Source organism: Papio anubis, chromosome 14, assembly GCF_008728515.1.
Source record: "Papio anubis isolate 15944 chromosome 14, Panubis1.0, whole genome shotgun sequence".
NCBI lineage: Eukaryota > Metazoa > Chordata > Mammalia > Primates > Cercopithecidae > Papio > Papio anubis.
Window position 1 is genome coordinate 29,957,495 of NC_044989.1, and position 19,155 is coordinate 29,976,649.

A 19,155-nucleotide genomic window follows, 5' to 3' on the forward strand; every position below is an offset into this window, starting at 1 on the left:
ACAATTCTGGAGGCTAGAAGTCTAAGATCAAAGTGTTGGCAAGTTTGGCTTCTTCTGAGGCCCTTTTCCTTGCATTGCAGATGGTATCTTCTCAATGCATTTTCAGAAGGCCTTTTCTCTGAGTGCAGGCATCCCTGGTTTCTCCATGTGGCCTAATCTCCTCTTCTCATAAAGACACCAGTCAGACTGGATTAGGGCCCACCCTAATGACCTCCTTTTAATTTAATCACCTTTTAAAGTTCCTACCTCCAAATACAGTCACATTTTGAGGTACTGGGGATTAGGATTTCAATGCATGAATTTCAGTGACAAACACAGTTTAGCCCATAACATTCCCAGAAAATATACAATACCTAAATACAATCCTAAAATGTTATATAAAAAACCTAGAGGAAGGCAGCTACACCATAAAATTTTACTGAAAGACATAAATGAACATTTGAATAAATGGAAAAAAAATGCACCATACTCTTGGTGGGAAAGTCTTAGTATTATAAAGTTTCAATAAAGTATCAATTTATTCCAATTACTTTACTGGTAAAACACAATTCTAACCGAAAGCCCAACAAGATTTTCTTCAAACCTCTCACCCTTTCTTTTTCGTTTCTCTTACGTATTTCTCAAATCACCTTTAATTGTATACTCTTTATTTCTAATGAGTGTCCCACTATCAGCTCAGACCCAGCCTTTCACCCCAAATCAACCTTCTCAACCACCCTATATCTGGCAATGGGAAACCATCACCCTATCAGTCACCTAGGATAAAACCTCTGATCTTGAAAATTCTGTCCTTAGCCCAAGTATAAAGTCAGTCCTGTGTAGCCCTTCCTGCTAAAGTTAAACCTGCACACCTTAGCTCCATTCTGTCTGCCTTCCTTACCTCTGCACATCATCATCATCTAGATTCATCTTTCTAAAATACGATTTTCATTGTTATTTTTCAAGTTTACAAATACTGTAGTCGGTAAGTCTACTGGGTGACCTTGGACAAGTTAGTTAATCACTGTACCTCAGTTTAGTCATCTATAAAATGGGGATAACAGTACTTATCTCATAGAGTTGTTATGAAAATTAAAAGTTATAATTTTAAGGCACTTACAACAGGAAAAATTTTATATGTATTGTTAAATCAATAAACATTGTCCCCACTGTTTTACCTGATATCTAAAGTGTTCATTTCTGCGGGTTTAAGCATTGTGCTCTCTTTCCAAGTGATTATATTCAGAAATACTTGAATATTTTATCCATGTACACAGTTGTCAATTACATCATGATTTTTAACTGAAGGCAACCCACATGTCTATCAGCAGAAAAATGTTTATAAAAGATGGTGAAAGCTGGGTGCATTGGCTCACACCTGTAATCCCAGCACTTTGGGAGGCCAGTGCGGGGGGATCACCTGAGGTCAGGAGTTTGAGAACAGCCTGGTCAACATGGTGAAACCCCATCTCTACTAAAAATACAAAAATTAGCCGGGCATGGTGGTGGGCGCCTGTAGTCCCAGCTACTCGGGAGGCAGGAGAATTCCTTGAACCTGGGAAGTGGAGGTTGCAGTGAGCTGAGTTCATTCCACTGCACTCCAGCCTGGGCGACATAGCAAGACTCTGTGTGGAAAAAAAAAAAAGATGGTGAAGTCATACTATGGAAAACTATGGAGAGAAAGGTAAATTTGTAGATAAAAGACACATCTGACATGAAAGGATAGCTATATAGCACATTGTTAAGTGAAAAACAAAAGCAGGTTAAAAACAAGAAGTACAATATGCTTCTATGTATAATACATTCAGTTTGGGAAGAATAGAAGGATACATATGAAGCTTTTAGAAGACAGAAGTCTCTTATCAAATGAGGCAGTATGACCTTCCTACAATAAACGTGTAACTTTTATATTAAATAATTAATATTAATTGAAAATAAAGAAATATAAAGGAAAAGAAACTAAAATACTGTATGTTTAAAACTTCTGGCCGGGTATGGTGGCTCACGCCTTAATCCCAGCACTCTGGAAGGCCACAGCGGGCGGATCACGAGGTCAGGGTTCCAGACCAACCTGGCCAATATGGTGAAACCCCGTCTCTACTAAAAATACAAAAATTAGTCGGGCATGGTGGTGTGCGCCTGTAATTCCAGCTACTCAGGAAGCTGAGGCAGGAGAACTGCTTAAACCTTGGAGGCGGAGGTTGCAGTGAGCCAAGATCACGCCACTGCACTCGAGCCTGGGTGACGGAGCGAGACTCCGTCTGAAACAAACAAAAACAAAACAAAAAAACTTCCTTATCTCCTGGAAAACTCACTTGGCAAAAGATAACTAGTCCTTTTGCCTTTGATGCTCAGGTTAACTTCAGACGAACTAAATGAAGATACTTGTGGATTTGGGCATGAGCGGGAGTCAAGTGCTAGAATTTGCTTCGGAACTTCTCTTCCACCAAGAATGACTTTAAACTTCTTGCAAACTAGACCCAAATGTTAACCTACATTTTTTATCTGAGAGGTATGCGTCATCAAATATTTTGGTTTTATCCCGAAAGTCAGCTAACAGAGATGTAATTACCTGAGCAACTCTAATGGAATGAGAAACAAAACCTTCCATCTTAAGCACTGATGAGGGTTAAGGAACAGCTGCCCTTTACAATAAACAAATCTCACTCTCTGAAGCAGAAATTCTCCATATAAAACACTGAATTTCTTCATCTTTTTGATAATCATTTCCACTATCCAGAAAAAAAAAATTCAAACGAGTTGTAAATAAAGTCAAGTGCAGTTGAAAAATCCTTTATACACAGATGTTTTTTAGTAGGGCCTATGTGCTCAGACTCGAGGGCTAGGGGTTTGAAAGCAAAAGGCAGCGCTCTACCAAGCGTGGTCAGGGGAAAAGGCCTCCAAGAAACGAATTACACGGTGCACTTTAGTTACCTAGGCAGCTGTTTGTCTAGGAAACAGCTTATTGTTTTCATTTGTCATCCCTGGGCCTCACTAGGTATCCGGAAGCTCGGCCTCAGCCGCCACCTGGTGACGCTAATGACGCGCGATGTCTCCCAGCTGCCGCAATCAGAAAGGCTGAGCCTTCTCCTTTAAGAAGCTGACTCACGTGGATGCTGTGTTGTGTGCTCTCAGCTGAAAGGGGGATGTGGTCCCCGGACTCACGGCATTGGCCGCCTGGAGAGAGGGGGCAGAGTTAGCCTCCTTGATTGGCTGTACGAGTCCGGGGTGCTGGGTCAGGGGCGGGGCGAGTTGTCGCGAGCCTGCCCTGGGTCTGCGGCTTCTGGGAGGGGTGGGCCGCGAAGCGGAGGGGTGCAGGAGTGGGGGAGGGTGAGCCAGAGAAGGGGCGGGGCCCCGCGGAAAACGCAGGGAGCCGAGGAGAGGGGCGGGGCCTAGAAACGAAGGGTGTTCTGGGCCAACCGGGAGAGTTGACAGCGGGAGGGGCGGAGCACGCCGGGTGACTGACGTTGAGGCCCAACCAGGGAGAGGCGGGGCCAAGGCCAGGGCCTGACTAAACCTGGAGACTCGGGCGGCCGAGGGGCTTTAGACCAGCTGAAGAGCGAGGAGCCAGTGGCAGTCGCGGATCTCACCGCCGCTCAGGGTGAGTCCCGCGGGAGGGGCTGGGCTAGAGGCCGGTGGGGACTGAGGCGCCCGTTCGGGTCGGGCGGCTTCGAGGCACTCGGGGATCGGCCAAGGGTGGGGGGCCCAGGCAGGAAGTGCCTCTTCCTCGCCGCACGAATCCCGGGGTCTCAGAGCGGCCGCCTTCAACCCCTCAGGGCGGGCCCGGGCGCCAGGACCGCGGGCGGACGCGCGGAGCTGTTTGCTCTTTGTGAGGCCTGGCGCGGCGACTGTCGTCGGCCCGCCCCCGCCGCGCAGCCGGGCGACCAGTGCGACAACAGCCGCGACCCCTCCACGCAGCGCCCGCGCCTCCGCCCCGCTTCCCCGCCGCGCCCTCAGCGGTCAGCCGCCGAGGCCCACGTTCCCCCCTGGGCGGACGGTTTGGCCGCGACCTCCCACTCGCCGCGCCGCGCCGCGGCCGCCCCGCCCCCACCCGCCGCAGCGTCGGGGGCGCGCCCGGTCTCCGCCCCGAAGCCAAGTCGGAACTTGGCCGAGTTGTTTGGGCAGTGATGACCGCACGGAGTGAACCGTCCTGAGCAGGGCCCACGCCCGGCCCAAGCGGCCCAGCCCCCGGGAGGGGGCGGTGTCTCCCTTTGCCCCCCGTATTGAACGTCCACCTCCCCCGCCCCCCTGCCCGGAGGACCCGGGGCTGACAGCGCGGGGTGACGCTTGTGCAGCCCGCCGGGTGTCGGGACCAAGAGAGCCCGCCGGCCACCCGCTCAGCTGTTTCCTGCCCATGTTTGTTGTGCCGGGGGCGGCCCCGCCGCTGGCGCCGCGCTCCGCCGCCCCAGGCCCTCCCGATTGGCCGGCGGGCGTCACGTGGCCGCCATCAGCTGGGCCAGCGGGGGCGCTCGCGGGTGCCACTGCGGCTGCCGGCCGAGCCCACCCCGGGGTCGCCCGGGCCGGCCCAGCTCTGCCAGCTTCGGTACTCCGCTTGCTCTCCGCTCGCTGTTGGGAGGGTGGGCGTGCCCTTGCAACCCCTTTCCTGTACCCTCCTCTGCAGGTAGATGGGACAAACGAGTGTCCGGATCAGCGGGAGTGGGAAATTGAAATACTACAAAGATCTGTTTAATCCTGACACCAACTAATCTCCCTTTCCAGGGAGAGTCTGGGAAGCTGTTCAGCTCATTTATTTTTAAACTTTTTCTGTTTACAGAGATCTGTTGGTAATCTGAGGATTTTTATTCCACGTCTTCTTGACAGATGGAAAACCTGAAGTAACCTCGGGCTAACCTTGTATTTTTGGAAAATTAGTACACTTGGTGGTGAAGAAACTGGGAGGAATAGGATATTAGCTAACTTTGCATAGCCACATATACAGCGTTGCAGCTGCATTCCACCAGAGAGGAACCAAAAGGCATATGGTGTTCCCAGGGCACATATTCATCCCAGAAGTGAAGTGCCTTGGTGGATTCGTTTCCTGAAAGTTTATCGCATACTTGTACTGGGTTAGGTAAGAAGTAAAGTACAAAGAATTTAGAATAGTTTCTCTAGAAGCTTATAACTTAATCAAAAGTCGTAGACAAATGCAATCGAGCAATAATATGAAAAATAGTAAGTATGAGACGTTAGTAAAATATATGTGACTTGGAAAATGTTACCTGGTTGGATCATGGCGAACTTTTCTCTAGTTTCCCTTTTCTGTTCTCTATTTAAGTAATGAGAAAAATAAAAGGTTTAGAAAAAATAAAAGCGAAAGGAAATAAGATCAAAAATTATGAAATGAAGAAATTAAAGCAGCTACTACCCTCTGAAATTCAAACAGTCCATGAGACATGAAGGCAGTCCTAGGTATACTTGTGCCCAAAATATCATTTTAGGTTTAATAGTGAATGCCTATAGAGATCAGTGTCAGTTTTAAGGTATTCCTGGTGTAGTAATGTCAGTGTAATGCAGGAACTGAACCTTAGCTAGACCTGAACTTGCTACTTGACACTTGGGTAGGGAAGCCAGACAGATTACACGTCAGTCCACCTAGTTCGAGGCTTTTGGTAATGCATCACAAGAAACGAGATCATGAAATTGTCTTACTAGGGTTTGGGGGGATATGACCAACTCAGATTGTGCACTAACACACACGGCTTCCTGAGTTAAGTGACTAGTCTGATTTTCTGATATTTAAACAAATATAAGTGTTATTGAAATATAGTGAACTTGAAAATCATCTAACAAAACAGGAAAAAATAAGGCATTGTTGGGGGGGAGAACAAAAATATATCCTTAAAACTTACTGCAAATGAAGACCTGATTCCACAACCAGGACATCATTTGACACAGCAAACTGGTCGCGTACTGCAAGAGGATAGCAGAGCTTGCTTGTGTCACTGAAAACTTACCTTGTTACATATTTTGCACAAAAATTGGAAAGTTGGTTGTATGGATCAAACTGTTTTCCCATGTAGATTTTTTTTTGAGACGGAGTCTCGCTGTGTCTCCCAGGCTGGAGTGCAGTGGCGTGATCTCAGCTCACTGCAAGCTCCGCCTCCCGGGTTCACGCCATTCTCCCGCCTCAGCCTCCCAAGTAGCTGGGACTACAGGCGCCCGCCACCACGCCCGGCTAGTTTTTTGTATTTTTAGTAGAGACGGGGTTTCACCATGTTAGCCAGGATAGTCTCGATCTCCTGACCTCGTGATCCACCCGCCTCGGCCTCCCAAAGTGCTGGGATTACAGGCTTGAGCCACCGCGCCCGGCCCCATGTAGATTTTTTTAATAGCGTTTAGTCACAACTCAGTATAAAAAGTTGATGAAGTTACAATAGCCGTAAGTGCTAATTATTATAGTAATCAACCCAGCACTCTTAAAAGTTTTTTGGGTTTTTATCCTTTGTTTTGGCGAGGGAGGGAAGAGATTAAAAACGAGATACGAAAGCTGGCTTCCACCGGATTCCATTTTAGCAGAATCATTGCAAAACAAAACGACCTCTGCAAGGGGCAGATTCCTTTAACCCTTTCTGCGCTAGATGCCTGCATACTCAGTTCCCTGCAGCAGAGTCTTTGTACCTTGCCTTTGTCCCATCTTCTGGTGCAATGGAAAACCCACTGCCGTCTGTCTGACACTGGGGATCTGGTGGAGTGTGTATTCTATGGAAATGCCCTGAGGCGATGGTTTCATTTACTAAGGAAAAGTTTATCTGTGAACTGGGTGTTTTTCCATCCATCAGAAGGTCCTATGAGATGCAATACCTACCCTCCCTGGTATTTTTAGGGCTGGGAAGTGGTGCCTCCCTTGACTAATTCCACTTGCCAGGGTTGAAACCAAACTGGATTATTAATTATAGGGACAACAAGTACCTCTTTTAAGACCTAGAACTGTGACATGCTTCAGAAGGTTTCTAACTTTCCTCCAGCTTCTAATTTCTATCACCTGGTCGCTTAGCTTTAGCATAATTAACAGGAAGTGAAGCCAGTTAATTGTTACTGTTTCATATCCTTTCTGGGCCATGCTTTTCTCATCTGTCATAGGGCGAGTTGGGATGGGGAATGTTGAAGAATAGATAATCTAGTTTTACTGACCTTTATTGAGCATTCACTGTGTGCTAGGCACCATTCTCAGAATAGAGTATCTCCTTTTAATTTCTCATAACTCAGAGATGGCTGCTACTCTTGCCATTTTACAGATGAAACAGGAGAGGAGAACTCACACAGTGTTTCCAAAGCTATTAAGGGGAAGAGCTGAGATTCGAATCTAGGAATCTCCAGAGTTCCAGTATCTCAGCTCCACAGTTTAAGACCTGGGGGTGGAGAGAGAGACAGCAGCTGGTAGATATTTTCTATTTTTATAATCTTTATTAGAGTTGATCTTCAACATGCTGAACTGGTTACAGAAAGTTTAGGATTTTAGCCAAAAAATCAGTAAAGAAAAGGGGAATGGGATTAAACTGATCTTTTCAAATACTCCTATCTAGCCTTAATCCCAAATACCAACCAAGTTTCCATTTTTTTCTGGGAAAGACTGCTTTCTAAATGCAAAGCTCTTTCACTATCAGAATGTGTTTTTAAGCAGGGAAAACTTTTTTTTGGTAAAAGACCAGGTAAAAAATATTTTAAACTTTGCAAGCCAGAAGGTTTCTGTAGCAGCTCCTCATACCTCTCCATTGTAAAGTGGAAGGAGTTAAGTGTAAACAAATGGGCGTGGCTGTGTTCCTGAAAACTTTGACACTGAAGTGTGAATGTCATATAATCATGTGTCAGAAAATATTCTCCCCTCCCCCCAACCATTTAAAAGTATAAAATTCATTCTCAGCTTGTAGGCAGTACAGAAACAGGTGGCGAGCTGAATTGACCACAGCCTTCCCTGCTTTTAAGGAAAACAGTTAGCAATGAGCCAGACAAGTGAACAAGACACCGTATTTCGTTTGATAGTGTATGCGTATGATAAACCAATAGTCTTTTTAGAAAATTGTTTTATTGATGTGGAAGCAACTAGGAAATTATATAGTCCATCATATCCATCATGCATTTTAAAATAATGCATTCCTGGAGACTCTTTGGCAGATTTCTGAAGAGAATCACCCTTTTTTCCCCTCTTAACAGATTCTGTAGTTAAAAAAAAAAAATTCTGTAACAAGGCAGAGATCCGAAAATGTTTTTTATATTTCACCAGAGTCTTCTGATAAAAGAGAAATTGGAAGTTCTAGATAGCTAAATATGCTATTGGTGGGAGAGGGAGGAAATTGAAAATAATGCTAAAATACGATCTGTGAAATTATCTATAAATTTCACTTATATTTTCATTCCAGCCCCTCACTATTTCAGGTAATTTCAAGTAAACTAAGAATAGGCTTCCAGTTAAACAGTCAAGCTTGGTACTTTTCTTATTCAACCTTTTTAGGGTTTTTATAACCTGGACCTACAAGAAGATAGTACCAAAGAGGCCTTATGTATAACATTATAAGGTAGGGAACATCTTAAAGAAAACTTAAGCTTTATGATGAGTTTAGCTCTCATTTCAGCTATAAACTTGAACTTCAGCACTGACATATACCAAAGTCTGCGTGTTGCTACTAAAGGACACAGTAAGCTGCCCCCAGAATCAACACCAAACATTAGCTGTCTGTGAAAGCAGCTCACTCTTAAGATGTTTTAGCAATACGTGGCTGAAGAGATCTGGGATTACTCTAAGTCCAACCACGGTGATTAGCATACTTGGGGAATATTTTGAATGTAAAAGCAATCAGACAGGAAGCAGATCAGTGGTTGCCAGTGGCCAGGAGTTGGAGAAGGTATTGGCTGCAGGCTGGTGTGGGAATTTTTGAGGGACTGATGGAAGCATTCTAAAGCCAGTTGGTGGTGATAGTGGCACAATTTTATAAATTGACTAGAAGTCATTGAATTGTACACTTATAGTGAGTAAACTTTGTCATTTAGAGTATTCCTTAATAAAACTGGTTTTTTTTGTTTTTAAAAAAAACCAGCAATTTTCTATTCTGTCAGAAAAGTTTCAAAGTTTATAAGGGAGCAACCTCTATGAGCTTTTAGAAAGGGGAGGCACATGCCTTTGACTGTATTTTTGTAGCTGTGTGTAGCAGAAATGAAGTGGTATATATGAATGTATGTTGGGTTTAACAGTTCCCACTCCCTGACCCTGAAAGTTTTATCCAGATGTGATGAGAGTTTGAATCTAATACAGTGATGAAGGGGAGGGAGGAAAACTTCCAAAAGTGATTTAGGAAGTCTTGTTAATTTTGCAGTTTCTTAAATGACTTACTAGGGTTTCTAGTTTAGGAGAGTTTGTGATTGCAGTTGACACCAACCAAGATAGGGAATACAGGAGGAACAGCATGGAAGCAGGAGGGGCTGATGGTACACCCTGAGGGAGAGAGTAAATCTGACAGCCCTCTAATCGCTAGGGAGAGAATAGAATGCAGTGGCTTGGCCACTTCTGGAAAGTCACAGTCTCTTTAATTCGTCTATGAAAGTGAGGTGATAAATACCTACTTTAAAAATTGTCAAAATTAAATGTGGTATGTAAGTACCAAGTACAGTGTCCCATACAGTGTAGATGCTAAGTAATTATTAGGTCTAAGGCAGAGTTCAATATGTTGTTCAGGTCCAGAGAAGCCTGATTCAAGTGTTATATCTTAGCTTTTTACTGACTGTCCTCCTTAAATAATGAAGTGGCTGTCTTAGTTCATTCTGACTGCTCTAACAGGATACTGTAGACTGGATGGATTATAAACAACAAATGTGTTTCTCCCAGTTCTGGAGGCCAGGAAGTCCAAGATAAGATTCAGTGTCTGTTGATGGTACCTTTTAGCTTCGTCCTCACATGATGGAAAGGAGCAAGGCAGCTCTCTGGGACCCTTTTATAAGGACAGTAATCCCATTTTTGAGGACTCTGCTCGTGACCTAATCACCTGCTAATGCCACATATGAATTAGTGGGGTGGGGTACACAAGCATTGAGACCATAGCAGTGGCATTTTAATGGGTGTCAGCCTCTTGAGAGTTTGAATAGTGTCAGTGTTAGGTTGAGTTTCTAACCCTGCAAAGGCCAGGGCTACCTTTGGAGCCTAAGGACCCTACAGAGGTTTTTCTACTTCCTAAAGACCTTTGACAGCAAGTGATGTTTTGCTTGCTTCTGCTAGATCCTGTGGCATTCTCTTATCTTTCTTAGCAAACAAAAACCACATTCTACAGTTCTATATATATATATTCTCTATAAATGGCAACCACAACTAGGAATAGTGTAACATAAGGTTTTGCTCAGATATTTTTGGTCTTGGTAATGAATCATATAATTGAATCCAGTAAAAATACTTGGGTAAAGAGAAAAAATAGATGGACTTGGAATCAGGGAAAAAAGTCATGTTAAGTCTATTTACCCTCAGTAGGAAATGATCACAGTAGCTTTTAGCCAAGGATAAAATGATGTGAGCAGAAGGTATAAGGGAAGTTCACTTTGAAGTCCAGCATATTTACCACAACAGCATGGTGTCACAGTGATCAATGTAGAAACAGCTAGTTACTCTCCATTATGGTTGAAATAAATTACAACATGAATATTGTATTTAAAAGTCTTAAGGGAAATTGGCTTTAAAATAATGAGTCCCAGAAGCCCTAGCTGGAGGTTACAAATGACTGCACAAATACTAGTCTTCAAAGACATGGAATCTGAGGCCTATACCTCAACGGCGGAGACTCTCAAACCTTGCCGTTGATTCCCTTCTGTTAATGATCAAGATTCAGAAACATGACCAAACTTAGCTGCTCACAGGCTTGTTGAATGTTTTATTTATATCAGGAGTCATAAATTCAAATATTGGTACAAGGACCAAACAGGTGAAGTAATTGTGTGAAGCAAAGTGGAGACCAAGCAAATAAAATGGCCTGGTGAGGGTTAGGGGCTGCAGTTCAGTTGTAGTCAGTTGTTGCCATAGGAGAATATGTGCCCTCCCCATTGTTAAAAATAAATCCAAACTACAGGTTCTTTAATGAGATCTTCCAAATTTTAAATGTCACCTCAGCTTTCTAAAATGAAGATTAAAAACTGACCCAAATAAAACACACATGTCCACATATGTTTTTCAGGGAAGGGTTTTTGTATCTGTTCACTGCTGTATTCCTAGGCTACCAAATGAATTCAGCCTGTAGGCCTCAAATTTGCAACTTCTGACTTATATGTAAATAAATAATAAATGTATTCTTTTTTCTGTTTTGAGACGGAGTCTCACTCTGTCACCTAGGCTGGAATGCAGTGGCGTGATCTTGGCTCACTGCAACCTGTGCTTCCTGGGTTCAAGCCATCCTCCTGCCTCACCCTCCCGAGTAGCTGGGACCACCGGCGTGCGCCACCACATCTGACTAATTTTCATATTTTTAAGAGAGACAGGGTTTCACCATGTTAACCAGGCTGGTCTTGAACTCCTGACCCCAGGTGATCTGCCCACCTCAGTCTCCCAAAGTGCTGGGATTACAGGCGTGAGCCACCTCACCTGGCCAAGTGTTGTATTCTTAGTCATCTGGAAAAAAATAATGTGGTAATCTTAAAGGCTGAAATAAGGCAATAAGTGTTTCCTTTTGCTGTCATTTTGTAGAAATGTAATTAGAAAGTTAAATATTATAGCTTAAGAGTCTGTGTTTTAGTTCAAGGTTCATTGTGACTCTTGTTAATATGCTGGTTTTCCATTTACTAGCTGCACATTGTCATTATATTCACCATTTGTTTTTTATTCCCTATTAAACTTTCATGATGTTTAAGGGGTGTCATAATGATTTTTGTGATAACATTTCCAGTGACATTAGGACCGCCTAATGGCTGGGGAAGTTCATAGACTAGAAGGAATGGAATTTCTTTTTAAATTTGTAATGGAATTCCCCCAATCTTAAGACAACAGTAGATTCTCATTACAAACATGCATTCTGGAGTTTTTTGGTGTTTTTTTTTTCCACGGTGGCAGTTATATTAGCTCTGCATGCCTTTGGAAAGATGTATAATAAATATTTAAAACACAGGAGCTGATAACTATACCCAAGAATAAATTATGTTTTAAACTAAAACTGTGGTATATTCTTGTCTATATCTAGATCTTTAAGAATACTGTTTACGAGAATTAGTTGTAATGAATTTAAGAAGTTACATATAGTAACTTCCCTAACTTTTGAATGTTAAAGTGTTAGCCTAGTTTCAGACATATGTTTCAAACTTACATCTTTTCAGTGTTTCGGCCCTTCTGTGATTTATTGAATCAGTAAGATTTCTTAAAGATAATCAAGTTATGTATGGGAAAGCTTATCTTTCCCTTATTCTGTTCCCATTGCTTTAGCCTTATGCCAGCCTGGACCATTTTGGAGGCACTGTAGGATCATGGAAGAACTTTGAATTAGGTGAATTGCATTCTGTACTTTTCTGTAGTTAACAGTTTTGTAACCTTTGACCGGTTAATAACCTTTTTAGACTTGACTTGGGTGATCTATGAAGTGGTGGTAACAACCTCACAGAGTTGTGACAATTTTGAAGTAAGTACCTAGTAACGGTGCTCCCTAGACATTGGCTTAAAGTTAGTCATCAGCTCTATACAGTTGTGAGTGCACCTGGTGATCACAGACCTACTCACCCCATGTTCTCAAACCAGACTACTCTTCTTGTTTTCTAATTGCCCCTTTTTCTGCTTGTATCCCCCTGGAACCTCACAATTCTTTTCTGAAATTATACATGCTCAGAACATATACTTAACATTTATGCTAAACCCCTTTTCTCACCTCTTTGCCAGTGCTTTACATCATTCATTTTCTGAAATTCCACTTTCCATTTTCTCTTTCCACACCAGCCATGAGAGAAGTGACACCATTCTTTAGCCTTGGCTAATAGGTTTACTTCCTTGGCTCACTGCTTTAAAATCTTACCTTAGGCATGCCTGTTTATTTGTTCAGTGTGTGAACTTTGGATCTTTTTGTTCAGGATCAGCTATTTCACATATCGAGTACTACAAAGCAGAGATTACATAAATAATGTATATAAATGGTTCTCTATGACACCCCCCAAGTAGGTGATAACATGATTATTATAATGCATTTGTTATCCTTTTCTATTTGCTCCTAGGTTTTTAGAACTTCAGCCATAAAAATGGGCAGAATTTTCCTTGATCATATCGGTGGTACCCGTCTATTTTCTTGTGCAAACTGTGATACGATCCTGACCAACCGCTCAGAACTCATCTCCACTCGTTTCACAGGCGCCACTGGCAGAGCGTTTCTTTTTAACAAGGTTAGTGAGAAAAAGTTTGAATCCTAAGTGGGCTCATTGGCTGTATTTGACAGCAACACCAGAATACCCCCTCAGAGTTTAGAGATACCAGGAAGAGTCAGAATGAGAGCTTGAAATCTACAGAAATGATTGGCCACTAGCTCGTCTTTGATGGGACCTTAGGAAGGTGTTACTAGGATGTGATTTTAACCTTGGAAGTTTGAAGAAGTAGGCCGGGCACAGTGGCTTATGCCTGTAATCCCAGCACTTTGGGAGGCTAGGGTGGGCGGATCACGAGGTCAGGAGTTCGAGACCAGCCTGGCCAACATGGTGAAACACCGTTTCTACTACAAATACAAAAATTAGCTGGGTGTGGTGTTGCGCACCTGTAGTCCCAGCTACTTGGGAGGCTGAGGCAGGAGAATCGCGTGAACCTGGGAGGCAGAGGTTGTGGTGAGCCAAGATAGCTGTACTACACTCCAGCCTAGGCAAGAGAGAGAGACTCAGTCTCAAAAAAAAAAAATGTATAAAGAAGCGTATACTTTTCCTGTTGCCTCAGGAAATGTTCAGTGTAAGAATTTGGTAGTGACTTCAGCGCAGACTATGGAAGGAACAGGTCAAGACACCCACCTCCCTTTCTCCACATGCCACTGGTTTATCCATATAGGGAGATAGTGGCATTAAACTATTATAACTTGACAGCAAATAAGGATCATCTAACCAACTTTTCATGCTCTTAATTCATGCTCACCAATCATCCTTCCAATTCTGTTTGGTTTATTACATGGATTTGCTGACAGGAAGAGTGTTTCTAATTTGCAAGTGTGTACCCAGTCTGCCTGTCTCTAATTTCTGGCTTGCATTCAAGTTGGATGCTGTGATTCTGCCTGCTGGAATCTAGTGTATAATAGAAAAGTTGAATTTCCAAGTATTTTAGGCCAAGGAACGTAGCTAGTCTAGGGTACTGTTCTTAGAAGATCAGATGAACTTCCCCAGTGGGTACTCCTCTGTTCCATGTAGAAAGAAGCTTTTCTCAGAATTGATGGAGCATACTCTTTGACATTTATTTCGGTACAGAGGAGGGCACACTGCAGCAGGACAGCTGCCTGTTTTTGTAAATGTAGTGGAACAAAGCTCTGCTTGTGCATTACGTATTGTCTACAGCTTCTTTCATGCTACAGTGCCAGAGTTAAAAAAGTTGCAACAAAGACCACATAGCCCTCAAAGCCAGAAATATGTACTATCTGGCCCTTTACAGAAAAGGAAAGGGTAGAAGATTGTTGGGTATCCAGAATCAGTGGAAATTCGCCACAGGTTGTCTCAGACCCACTTCATTGTGTTCATTGTCTTTGAACTCACTTTAAAACTATGCATTGCAGATATATGGTCTGTAGTTGGCTTAATCTGTCCCAGTCTATATATAAAGTATATTTTCAGAAACAGACTGTTTCATGGAATAACGATGGGGCATTAGGTTCTTTTACATTGATTGTATTACTTGCACTCATCATTGAATAATGATGAATTACTACAGTTGGACCGAAACCTACATTTTATGGCTCCAATTCCAGGACTCTTTCTTACCTGCAACACAGAAATGTAGTATGTTTTAATAGTATGACTTAGGCTAGTACAGTAGTGCATGATTGCATTAGATGTCTAGTGTTGTGCAATTTCCAGATGTCTGCCTGCCCCAGCAGCTTCTGTAAATAAGTCTCGGGTATTATAGGTTTGACTAAAGTAACAACTTTTTTCTCCTTTTCTGAAGTTGCTGTTGCATTAACCATAATACTTTGTACATACTTGGCAATATAACTCACATGCCTTCGCAATTTTGTTTTTCCTTGTCCCTTCTTAGGTAGTTAACCTGCAGTACAGTGAAGTTCAAGATCGGGTTATGCTCACTGGCCGCCACATGGTTCGAGATGTGAGCTGCAAAAACTGCAATAGCAAACTGGGATGGATCTATGAGTTTGCCACTGAAGACAGCCAGCGATATAAGGAAGGCCGCGTGATCCTGGAACGTGCTCTAGTTCGAGAGAGTGAGGGCTTTGAGGAGCATGTACCATCTGATAACTCTTGAAGATACAGAGAGAAATCCATCTTTTCCCAGGTCTCCTTCACTGAAAACAAAAATCTACTTACATACACTGTCACCTTAGCATCAGAGTCGGATTAATGAACTGCGGAACAAGAGGTTGTGAGAATCTAAGATGGAACCTTTCTTTCTTTTTTTTTTTTTTTAATTTTGTATTTTCCATCCAACAGCAGTGTGTAGAGAGAATATTATGCAGATGCCGTTAATTTTTTACCCTATGTTTACATCTTGAGGCAGAAGAGTCTGCAGCTATGTGGTGAGCTATGTAAGGAAAAAAATCTGGGCTGTTAGAGTGAAAAAGTGTGTTTTATGTAAATTTTGAAAGGAAGATGTTAGGAGTATGGTTTTTAAACTTGGGCTTCATTTTAAACTTTTTCTTTTAAACCCAGTTATCTCACTTGATTTGCTAGCTCCAGAGAAGAGATCCGAATCTGTGCCCAGCGCTAAAGGCTCAGTGTTAGCATGGCTTGTGCTGGCCGGTGTGCCATATTCTTGTTGGAGATGAACCATAGCACCAGAGCCCATTCTTCCTTGTCAGTCTTGACCCAAAGATGTCACCATTCCTAGTTATTTGTCACCACATAATTGGTGTTGATTGGAAACTTCTGAGATGGGACAGAACTGCTGGGTTGTCTTTTTCCATGTAACTTAAGCATAGTAATATAAATAAAGTAATAGTTGGATGCTTTTGGTCCTGTGTTGCTTTTAAAAACACCTTATAAAAGAGGAGAGGATTTGATAAGCAATTTTCATAGTAGTAAAGTTTCTTTTCATCTCTTAAACTAAATTGACCATGCATATAACGTTCTTTGTTTAAATGAAAGCATACTGTTTAAACCGGCAGTATTGCATTTAGAGAACAGTTGAACAGAATGTCAATGTGCATTCATGCAAAAACCATTTAATCTGCATCTGTTTTAGAAAAGGGGGAAATGAAGCAACTTATCTAAAAATACTGCTTTACACAGCATTTCAGCCTCTTCCCCTCAGTTTTGCATTGATTTTTGACAAGTCTGTAGAGCCTAATAGTTTTCATCAAAGGCCTAGATCTCTTAAGAGCATTTTTTTCAGCTCTTCCCTCAGAAGTTCAGCTATTGAAACCAAAACTGTACTTTGTACCCTCAAATAGAAAGGGATCAAATTTGAACTGGTGTTATTTTAGCCCCAAATTTATGACATTACAAAGTATTAAAATGTAAATGTTTCTTTATCCAAACTACTTCTAGGTATTTTAGTATTTGTTTCTGGTGGAATTAAATGATGGTAAAATTGGCTAATTATTTGAATGAATGAATGGATGGATGGATGTTTTGCATGCTCAATTTCTAGGTCCTTTGTCTAGAAAGGAAATTTGCCTCAGTTGAATTAGTGAAATATTTCTGTCGTTGATACTGAAAGTGACTTCTGAGTACAGTTAAGTTCCTCTTATTTGCCACTGGGCTGTTGGTTAGAAGCATAGGTAACTGATTAAGTAGGTATGATACTGCATTTGAAATAAGTGAACACAAACTACCCTTTCTCCACCATGGACTCAATCTGAGAACAGCATTCATTTCCATTCATTTCCATACTGGCTTTTGATTATATGCAGATTCCTAGTAGCATGCCTTACCTACAGCACTATGTGCATTTGCTGTCACAATAAAGTATATTTTGTCTTGCATTGGTGCAGTACTGCTACTTATTTTCCACTGATCTTGTCTAGTGATCATCTTAATTTTTATCTCTGAACACATACTTGGTATCTTTGAGTACCCGTAGCTTTCTTCAGTTGGCAGTGATAGTGACGTTCTGACATGGTTAACTGCCTAATTCACACGTGAAGACATTGACTTTGCCAGTATTAACTTCTCTGAGATCATTTTGCCTTAGCTACTGGTAACTATAGTTCAGTATATATAAACAGAAAAATTTCATATTACTGGGTAAACTTTTAGGTGACTGTCAGGTACCAGCAACAAGCTCCTCTGTGCCTTTTAAAAACTTCATTTGCAAAAAAAAAAAATATATATATATATATATATATATATATGAATGAAGGTCTACTTTGGATTATTTACAGAAACCATTGTTCTTTTGGGATGGGGATACTAATTAATAGGAATGAGTTTTGCTTTGGGATATGAGAGTTAAACAAGTACAGGTGAACTTAACTAAGTAGGTTACTGAGGAATATACAGATTTAAGCTTTTTTTCCCCTGACCGAAGAGGAAGATTTTTGCCCTTAGTTTTAGGTGGCCGTGTAACTGTAAGTTGTTTTGATCTTAAAGTGCTTTTATTTAGACTCTCAAGTGAACATTCCTGGTTAAAAATAATTTTAGTAATTATGTGAAGATTTAAGTTACAGTTAGGAGTTGTTACTTTGGGATTGGAGGGGAAAAATATCAGTACCATCTGTTTCCTAAATTTACCTATCCATAAAGTCATGTTTAAATCAGAGGCTGGGCCCAAGCCCAGGCTTAAATCAGTCAACAGGTAATTTTTGGTGGGGCAGAATTAAACTACCAGTTGTAAAATATTCAGACATGTTTATGATGATTCATTCCTAAACATCAGTTATAAAAAAAATCTCAGTTTAAACAGATCCACTAATCGTTCATCTGTTTAACACCTGTTTCCTACCAGGAGCCATATAAATTTACTTCTAATCTATGTGAATTGGGAATAAAGCAAGATTAAACTGAAGGACTCTTATCAGGCTAGCACGTTGCACTGATAAGATATCTATTATAGGAAGAAAGCAGAACTAAGCAGAAATTAGGGTGGATACTCTTAAGTTGGGTGTTAATTGCATGGCTTATTTTAAAATATTGGGCTTCTCAAACTGAAATTTCTGTGGTAAAGCATAAAATACACATTCCAAAGCATCAGTAAAGGTTGTATAATCCTAAGCATCACTTTGCATATTTGGGTTTTAAAAATCATCTGCATCCAGCCTGGGCGACACAGCAAGACTCCATCTCAAAAAAACAAAAAAAACCCATCTGCAGCATGAGCACCTGGGAGCCTTGTTAAACATGTCGATTATGTCCTCATTCCCCTCCCCAGTACTGAATGGGTCTCAGGTGGAGCCAAAACTCCAGTGTTTTTTTTTTTTTTGGCCAAACTCCAAAAGTAACATGTTTCTTTGATGCTGTGAAATATGTATTTGGTCGTCTGGTCTTCGTCCCCATTTCCTAGCAATACAATCCCTAAAATCCTTGGAATTTTCAAAAGATTTTCTTTGTGTGTGCTAATAGAGACTGATAGCCAGGGTAGAGCTGGTCACGGGAAAGATACAGGCATGATTAGAGGTAAGGTGCTTCCAGCCTCACAGAGCAACCTCCCGGGAGGGGAAAAGGGTTGCAGGTCAAGTTGATTACCAATTGCCGTCAGAGAGATGGGATTTGCTAGAAGGGCCCTGGCTCAGAAAGGTGGACAAGAAAAATGATGAAAGGGTGATGGTCAGAAACCTTTGATTCCTGGGTGGCCACATGGCCACCCATGGTATACAGCTGCAACTGCACTCAATTACTACCAGTGAAATTTAGAGATGGATCCAACTCGTAGAGAGGTGATTCACTGGATGCATAAGGAAATGCAAGCTAATAAGAAAAAAGTGAACTGTACAAGCCCTTGGTTATTATCTATAATAGCTAAAATGAAACCAGAGACTGCTGGGTCCAACTTTGATGCTGCACCAAGCTTAGGTTTCAGGCCGAGCTTCAGCCACTAGCCTCAGAGCCACCCACAAGGGCAAAGTTATGCAGCAACAACAAAATCTCAGATCTATGGTT

At 42.0% G+C, this 19,155-nt stretch overlaps 1 protein-coding gene across 5 annotated transcripts; it reads left to right on the top strand.

Annotated features, from left to right (window-relative positions):
- The first annotated feature begins 3,264 nt into the window (after positions 1-3,264).
- Positions 3,265-17,042, top strand: YPEL5 (yippee like 5). 5 transcript variants are annotated; one of them, XM_009183924.4, is made up of 5 exons: positions 3,478-3,580; positions 4,754-5,050; positions 12,362-12,422; positions 13,138-13,302; positions 15,140-17,042. In XM_009183924.4, exons 4-5 carry the CDS (start codon positions 13,162-13,164, stop codon positions 15,362-15,364), a joined length of 366 nt encoding a protein of 121 aa, XP_009182188.1. In that variant the 5' UTR covers positions 3,478-3,580; positions 4,754-5,050; positions 12,362-12,422; positions 13,138-13,161; the 3' UTR covers positions 15,365-17,042. The 5 variants fall into 5 exon arrangements, with proteins under 5 accessions (XP_009182187.1, XP_009182192.1, XP_009182189.1 ...); XM_009183928.1 differs by lacking the exon at positions 4,754-5,050 and having other exon boundaries at positions 3,430-3,580; XM_009183925.4 differs by lacking the exon at positions 12,362-12,422 and having other exon boundaries at positions 3,465-3,580.
- Positions 17,043-19,155: the final 2,113 nt, after the last annotated feature.